General features: G+C 35.6%; 1 protein-coding gene across 1 annotated transcript in view; it reads right to left on the bottom strand.

Moving 5' to 3' along the window:
* Window positions 1–1,893: 1,893 nt before the first annotated feature.
* Window positions 1,894–8,593, bottom strand: part of NOC3L (NOC3 like DNA replication regulator) — a 31,947-nt gene continuing 25,247 nt past the window's right edge. Inside the window, exons 14-21 of the mRNA XM_007471583.1 lie at window positions 8,314–8,386; window positions 8,163–8,226; window positions 8,010–8,081; window positions 7,469–7,650; window positions 6,361–6,489; window positions 5,561–5,658; window positions 2,559–2,643; window positions 1,894–2,235 (exon numbers count right to left, since the gene is read on the bottom strand). Of these exons, the coding sequence (XP_007471645.1) occupies window positions 2,107–2,235; window positions 2,559–2,643; window positions 5,561–5,658; window positions 6,361–6,489; window positions 7,469–7,650; window positions 8,010–8,081; window positions 8,163–8,226; window positions 8,314–8,386 (832 nt within the window). The 3' untranslated portion in view covers window positions 1,894–2,106. The remainder of the gene's footprint in view (window positions 2,236–2,558; window positions 2,644–5,560; window positions 5,659–6,360; window positions 6,490–7,468; window positions 7,651–8,009; window positions 8,082–8,162; window positions 8,227–8,313; window positions 8,387–8,593) is intronic.

Consider the following 8,593-nt stretch of genomic DNA (forward strand, 5'->3'; position numbering starts at 1 on the left):
GAAAGAGCTCTCTAGCGGGCTGCCTCAAACACTTTTAGTTGCTTCTCTTAAATCAGCAGCAAGGCAAGAAGAGAATACCTGGACCCTCCAAAAAGTTGTTAGAAAAGGAGACTGCCTCTTACACAAAGCCCAAACTTGGACCAACATGATAGAGTACATTGTTAACAATTTATATGTTCCCTGCCATTTCTTCCTATCAACTTCCTAAATGCAGTCCTTGCATGATGGCTAAGGATTCTTACAGGAATAGCTGAATGTTTTTGAAATACTGAATCTCCATGATTACCAAGCTGTTCGTACACATCTCTTAGATCCAAAACATACTATGCTCAAGTCTGCCATCCAGCAGGCCTCTGAAACCTTCCCTATTTCAGATGATACAGGTCTCTGAACTTTGAAACAACTCACTCTGACACTGAATTGGGTAATGTTGCATTCAAAAACATGTGTGAATGCTCTGACTCAACATGCAAGGGCATGGAAGACTGAGGCTACGTCTTATGCCTGTTATTACCCGACTTCACTTTTAAGTGCCTAGCACAGTGCTAAGCACATAGTAGGTGCTCAATATTTATCTAGTTAAAAAAATAGACATTGAGGCTGTAGTTTATTATAGCCTCAGGGTGTGTGTATGTTATTATTAATGACTATAATATTTAGTTCTGAAAATGAAACTCATCAGTACAAGGCTACGGAAGTTAGTGCACAAATGTTTCATCCTCAAATTCATATAGGATATTCAAATATAAGATGTATCATTTTATGGTCCCACTGTGATCCTCCATATGTGTAACAAGGTTAAAAGCATAATACAAGTGTGAAATAGTTGATGAATTTTTATTTTAAAATTGATTTTTCATTTAAACTATAGTTTTTGCTGCCAACGTGAAATATAAATGTATTTGTATATGTTTGGAAAATAAATGATTTGTGACATGTACTGGTCACTTATGCTCCAATGGCAAAAGACCCCTTGGTCATCTAAACAAATATTCATAACATTCCTGAACTTTAATATCTAAAAAGTGCATTAAAAGCAAGTATTTATATAATGAACCATACATTTCTCACCATTAAATAATCAAGCCTAAAAAAATTGATCTTAAAAACACTTTTCAAAACCACATATAATATGCTAAAAGATGAACATGCGCCATTAAGCTGATATTCCCCACTCTGCTGGAATGATAAAGGAACTTTCTATTTTCATTTACTTCATGAGAAAAAAAAGAACTTTAAGCACTACCCTAAGCCAAAATATTTGGCTTCTACAGCTTTGAAGAAATAGATCTATTTAGTTGGACTGCTGTGCATTTTTTTAAATGCTCACAAGAATAGAAAGCAGAAAAAAGCAGCTGTTTTATTCAGCTATTCACAGTAAAGGATATTTATAACCTGGTCATTAAAACACTTATTTCATAAGCCATTCCTAGAATATGGCAATAGCTGTCACATAAAATACTGCTTTTTAATTATATTCATAAGAACAGGCATTTCATCTGTTAAAAAAAAAAAATGAAGGGAGAAAAAAAAAAAGCCCCTCGCTGGGTACCCTTTATCCTTAAAACAGAATGGTAAAGAAAGTCTCAGACTTGGTTTTTTCCACCATCACCCTCCAGAGCATGTAAGAAAATGCGACGAACTTCAAAGAGACTAGAATCACATTCAAACTTTCTTTGAAAGTAGCCATGGTGAGCATTCTTTTTCACAAATGCCAAATTAGGTTACTTCTTGAAGCATATCATCCAGTAAGAGCCAAAGAACCTGGTATCCAATTGCAAGCTATTTCTTCTTTTCTCAAAAATTTTCATAAAAATACACTCAAATTTAGAATGTTTCTCACTTCCATCATGGTGGTACAATAAAATAAACATTTATTTCGTTATTAAAAAGTATTTGGTTATAAAGAGTAACTGAACAGTAGAAAGCAATCTCATGGTCTTGATTTTCCTGTGCATATTTTCATAATTGGGGCAGAACCCTGTGCCACACAAAGGATAATTCTTCCTCCTCAAGAGAAGGTCCTAAATTAACAATATGTCTTTATGTGCATCTGCACAAACACACAAATATACAACAAAAGTCCCCTGACTCTTCATTTTTCTACTACCGTAGTGATGTTTCCAAATATTTGGTGAAATCCAGAGGAGACTGAGTAGCAACTTCACTACAGTGTCTTTTGATTAGTTGACTTATCTCTTCACTTAAAAATGAATCCCCTTGTAAAACTTTATCCTGAAAAAATATTACAAGTATGAGTTAAAAGTTTGCTTATGCCATAAGCAAAAGCCAAGCCGTGAGCAAAGTTAAAAATGGCAACAGCTGACACCAAACTAACACATGAAAAATAATGACAGGTGCTGGGTCAGGTCTTGGACATAGCAGCCATATCCTACATTGAATGAAACAGTCTCCCGGCTGTCTCTATAGAATTCCAACCCCAGAAATCTATCCTACCATCAACTCCTAACACGAAACAAGCAAGCTGAAATCAGGTATTAAGAGACATATTGTTTTTATTTCATCCTTTAAAAAAAATAATGAAAAGTGTCACATACCTTCCTTTTGGAATTTGAAGATTCAACAGGAGGATTGAATGTCATTGCTGCCATGCTATAAGCCTCAAAAAGTTCTGCAGCAGATCTATAATCACAGATATAAGAAAAGTAAAGACACCACCATATCTGTGTAACTTGAAAATATTTAGATTGTACCCACAGAATTAGACTGTACACAGAGAAACCAATTAGATTGTACTCATTATTCTAAACCTATATATAACATAATCCTGCTTTCATTTTTGTTTTTTTTCTCATTAAAATCTTCTTTGTCCCAGTTTTATTTTCTTCCAGTTTTATTCAGATATAACTGACATACAGCACCGTGTAAGTTTAAGGTGTACAGCATGATCTGACTTGCATACATCATGAAATGAATTACCACAATAACTTTAGTGAACCTCCATCATCTCACATAGATACAAAATTAGTGAAATAGAAAAAAAATTTTTCCTTCTGATAAGCACTCAAGATTTATTCACTTAACTTTCATATATAACATACAATAGTGTTAATTATATTTATCATGTTGTACATTACATCCCTAGTACTTATTTATCCTATAATTGGAGGTTTGCACTTTTTGACTGCCTTCATCCAATTCCCGCTTCTGGTAGCCACAAACCTGATCTCTTTTTCTATGAGTTTGTTTGTTTTTGAAATAAAATTGACATACAACTCTGTTAGTTCCTGTTACACAACACAGTGATGATTTGATATTTCTATATATTTCAAAATGATCACCACGATAAGTCTACTTACCACTTGTCATCATACAAAGATATTGTATAATTATTGACTATATATCCCACACTGTACATTTCATACCTGTGACATTTATTTTGCAACTGGGAGTTTGTACCTCTTAATCTCCCTCACCTATTTCTCTCCTCCTCCTAACCCCTCCCCTCTGGCACCACCTGTCTGTTCTCTGTATTTATGACTCTGTTTCTGTTTTGTTTGTTCACTTGTTTTGTTTTTTAGAGTGAAATCATACAGTATTTGTCTTTCTCTGACTTATTTCACTTAGCATAATCCCCTCTAGGTCCATCCATGTTGTTGCAAATGGCAAGCTTTAATTCTTTTTTCATGGCTGAGTAATATTCCATTGTGTGTATATATACCTCATCTTCTTTATCCATTCATCTATTGGTGGGCATTTAGGTTGCTTCCATATCTTGGCTATTGTAAATAATGTGGCAATGAACATAAGAATGCATATATCTTTTCTAATTATTGTTTTTGTTTTCTTTGGAAACCAACAAAACACACTTATATAAAATAAATCCTAAATCCCCATGTTATGACATCATTATCCAAGTAAATCCACCTCAGAGAGGTCTGGTATACATTTAGAAATATAGGTCTGGACAAAAAGAAGGCTGAGCAAAAAGCCCTCAAGCTCAATATGATCAAATCCCAACTCAAACAGTTATGTGAATGATATGCAACTAAGTCTAAGTTAGTCATGAGAGCATAAGGCATGGAGTCACCTTCCACGGATTTCAATCAGCTCAACCCTTCAGTTGTTTGCCTGGATTGAAAGCAAGGAGAGGCCAATCAGGACAGAATAAATGTCTATACCCATGCATGTAGATGAATCCTTAATGATCTGAGATTGGTTCATATTCTCCAAAGGAGATCGGCAAGGGATACAATCAGGCTCACATCCCAAGCTCCACTCCCCAGGGGAAGCCCATCAAGAGTCTCCCTTCTCAAGCCTTTGGCATAATCCATTCAACTTCCTCCAGAAAAGGAAACCTCTGGCATAAATGAGGCAAATGGTGAAGATGTCTGACAAAAACATACCAGAAAAGGATTGTGAAGAAGTGACAAAGAATCATTTTCTCCTTTTCCTTTTGAAAAACAAAGCTGGGGTACAGGTGGGAAGTATGAAGGATGAAAGAAGTAAATGGCCAGTTTACTATTTAATAAGAGCAAAGGTTATCTCTATCCTACCCAGAAGGAAAAGGGTTTACAGGAAATTACAATATACGTCTCATTTAGAGAGGGATACATCTGACTACTGCCTTGTAAAAATATAGACCTGTTTCGTCAAACCTCTCAGTATTTCAAGAGAAGCTGGAAATGATTTTTGGCGAATTCTTCCAATATTTAAAAGATACCAACCAATTAGATTCTTGTTCAAACTCTGAAGAGGCCAGAAAATCTTGCCTACAGGTCACTTGTCTGTGATCTCTGATTTAAAGAAACCAGTGGGCTTGCAAAGGAGGGGAAAAATTTGCAACAAAATATTAATTCTGAGTGATGGGGATATTACAAGGGTGTCATACCATTTTCTCTGAAGTATTTCCTAGTTGATTTTGTGGGGGAAAAAAATGATAATTACTACTGTTTCAACTTCTCTGTACGAATTTTTTTCAGATCAAAAAGTTGTGGGAAAAGAAACTTCTTTTAGAAGGACGCTTTTCCCCATTTGGAAGCGTGTAAGGTGAATGCTGGAAGTGCCAGTCCAAACTCTCACAGGTCGGGGGCACTGAACAGAGATGGCTATGAGGGCCAAGGAGAGAAACTGCTCCCTTCCGGGTGGCAGTGTTCAAAGCACTTCTTTTCTCTCCCTCCTCACTTCTCCCTTTCTTGTCCTAGCAGAACCATTTGGAGGGGGAAAAAAAAAAAGGTTCTGTGGATGGACTCATGGGCCTTCACATGAAGCAAATATGGCATCATCTTATTAAATGTTGAACCTAAGTAATGAGCATATGGGGATTCGCTATTCTTTCTACTTACCTGTATGTGTGAAACATTTTATGACCAAAAAAAAAAAAAAAAGGTTAAGTAATTACTCAAGACAAACTAACAAAATCACAGTCAGCAATGTTTTCTCTTTGGAATAATTCAGGAATATGAAGTGGACCAAGTCCAGATAACCAACCAGCACTTTACATTTTGAAATCTATTACTTTGTAAAACAGACTTCTCATAGTCAAAACAGCTATCAACTGAAATTTGCAGTTCTATAATAAGGCAATGCTAAATACTACCTTCGGCTCAACTCTGGTTTGAGTGCTTCCGAGCCTTCAGAAGGGGCTCCAGCGATGAGGTGAGCTGCAAATCTTTGCACTATAGGATGGTAATGTCGCTGAAGGGGAAACAGGACAACCATATTTTGCACGGGTCAATATTTTTATAAGACACTAGCTACACTTTAATAAACATTAATTTTTTTAAAAAACCAAATATGCATATGTAATTCATTACAACCACATACCTACAGAAAAAAAATAAACAGTATCTTTGCTCACAAGACTCCAACACAAATCTGTTTGATGACCAAGTTACCACTGAGGCTTCAGCTTAGTCTTGCTTTTACAGTATGAAAAGAAAAATCAAAAGGGAATTTCTCTTTCAGAGAGAAAAAAATTAGTTTACAACAGGTTTCCTGAAACATATTTCCACTATAATGCTGCTGTCCACACTGTAGGATCACAACGTAGGTGAAACCCTCTTGAAACTGGCAGGCTGCAGGCCTCTGGAAGTCCCCCTGAATAAGACCCAATACAAATGTGCCTGATAACATATCTTCTATTCTGAATAGCGTCAGGGAGTGACTTCAAGAAATCTCACCCCACAATACTGAAATCACTTTCTGCTTCCTTAGAAAATGCATCTCAACATCTTAATAGTAAGAGCAAAGTGAAATGTAGAGTATTTAGACAGGAATTCTAGGAAAGGCAGTCCCAGAACAAAATATGTTAAGTTCTCTGGCAATTATAACTACTTGGGGGAAAAACTGAAAAAGCCCTCACAAGAAGCGGGGAGCGGGGGGGGGGGGGGATCTTACCCTCAGTACATGCAATTCCCAAAGAGCAGTGTTCTGAGCATTGCAGTACTCAGGTTCATCCAGCTCAGGAAGGAAAACTCCACTACCCTGAGATTCATTGTCAAGCAATAGATCTGTTTTGGGGAAAGTCTGCAAAAATGTCACATAAAAAGAAGGATTAATTAAAGTACTATTATTAATTTTAAGAATGTTATTGGATTCTATACTTTTACATAATTTGATTTTACAGTTACCTAAGAGCTATAAGCACATGCACTTTATACCTAGTTTTAATTTTTGCAATTTAAGTTTATTCCACAAGAGAACAAAAGAATATCTTGCAAAAGAAAACAGATATTCTTTCACTCAGCAACCCCACTTTTAGGAATCTTTCCTATAGAAATAATTACATTAGATATATTTATAAGAATATTCACTATAGCATCATTTATAATATCAAAAAAGGAAACAACTTACATCCATCAAAAGAAAAATGCAAAGTGTAAAAGCCAGACTGCCTAAATTTAAATCCCATCTCTGCCACTTACTAGCAGTGTCATTTTAGACAAGTTTCTTAGTCTCTCTGGACCTCAGTTTTCCCCATCTATAAAATGGGAACAATAATAGTAGCTACTTCACAGAGTTGTTATGAAAATTGAGTTAATTTTTGTAAAGCATTGTAAAAGTGGAATTCACACAGTAAGAACTATGTATCTGTTAAACCAATAGTCATTAAACAGACCAAGCAGCTGTATCTGTACTGACACAAAATGTGTTCATCACCATTAAGTGTTAAAAAAGAGTTGTAGAACAATATTGTATATCATAATCCCCTCTCCATTAAAAAAGAAAAAAGTTTTGTTGTTTGTGTTTAGTGTACACATTTATAAGTGAATTTTTTTAAGTTTTCTGGAAGGATACCCACCAAATCGTAAAAATGGAGAGTGTCAGTAGGGGTGGAATGCTTTCCTTTTGTAATTTTATGTACTTCTTTTATCACCTTGTTACGAGTGTGAATTACTTTTATAATTAAAATAATAATGTAAATGGGGGAAAAAAACGTGCATCAAACAAAACACCATTGTTGCACTGTAAGAACTTAGCTCTATTCATTTGCATCACTACTTACGTGCATTAATATTCTGTTGGTTGCTAAAATGCCAATGCTTGAATTTGGAAGCACATGAAGAGCAAGGGTACAAAGGCGCTTGATGAAGGCAAGGGCACGCTGCTGAGAAACTTGCTTTCTGCGCTTAGTCAGCATGACGTCAAGGCACTGGAGGACGATCTCAACACCTTCATTCGTAGCACCTAAAACAGCAGATATACCCTTTGGGGCTGTTCTCATTACTTTTTCATTATGCAACTTCACTGAGCTCTGGAAAAATCCAAGAGGAGCCTGTCGCACCTGTCCCACATCATTTCCCTAACCGATGAAGCAGTGCCAGACTGCTCACACAATAATGTGAGCTGCACTGCACCTCCAGTCAATTCCAAAAGTTCTCTCACTCCAAGTCTCACTTAAGGTTAAATACAGATGTGTAGCACTGGCAGGCCAGCATTTTATATACCTGCTCCTATTTCTCAATTTTCATTGACTATAATTCCAGTCACAAAATATTCTTAGAAGATAAAGATTTATTAAAGACACATTATCTAAACAAACATACCTGCATGTAACTTGAACAGTGTTTTGTAAAGATGTGTATAGAATTTCATTGGATCAATATTCAGAACATCACCTTTGAAACAAGAACAAAAATTAGGTATGTTAAAGCCTCCAAAGGCAAAGTAAACAAAACTTAATCAGGAAAGTATCTTACCCTGCCCAGAAAGAACATGAAAAGCAGTCTGGACACAGTGAAGACTTTCTTGATAGCTTAGGTCCTTAAAACGAAGAGGAAAAAAAAAAAGGATATTAAGAATAATTACAATTTATATCTTAAAAAGTAATTCATTAGTAGAGTTACTTACACCAGACTCAATGAGAGAATGTAGAACTACTAATAAATCATCAAAAAACTCCACATTTATAAGATGAGCAAACCTAGAATCAAACAAAACTTAGTTAAAAGGTAACCTAAAAATAGATATAAAGCAGTTAAAAATTAAACCTGACTTTAAAACGATATTTTCAATATTACTTATTCCAAAATGTTAGCTATGATGGAGATGATGGTGATTATCAATACTTTTCATTAATTCAGACTGGCCTCTTGGACAATTCATCCACGACTGGACACTATACTCAGCA

This window comes from Lipotes vexillifer, unplaced genomic scaffold, assembly GCF_000442215.2.
Source record: "Lipotes vexillifer unplaced genomic scaffold, Lipotes_vexillifer_v1.1 scaffold325, whole genome shotgun sequence".
In the NCBI taxonomy this organism is placed as follows: Eukaryota; Metazoa; Chordata; class Mammalia; order Artiodactyla; family Lipotidae; genus Lipotes; species Lipotes vexillifer.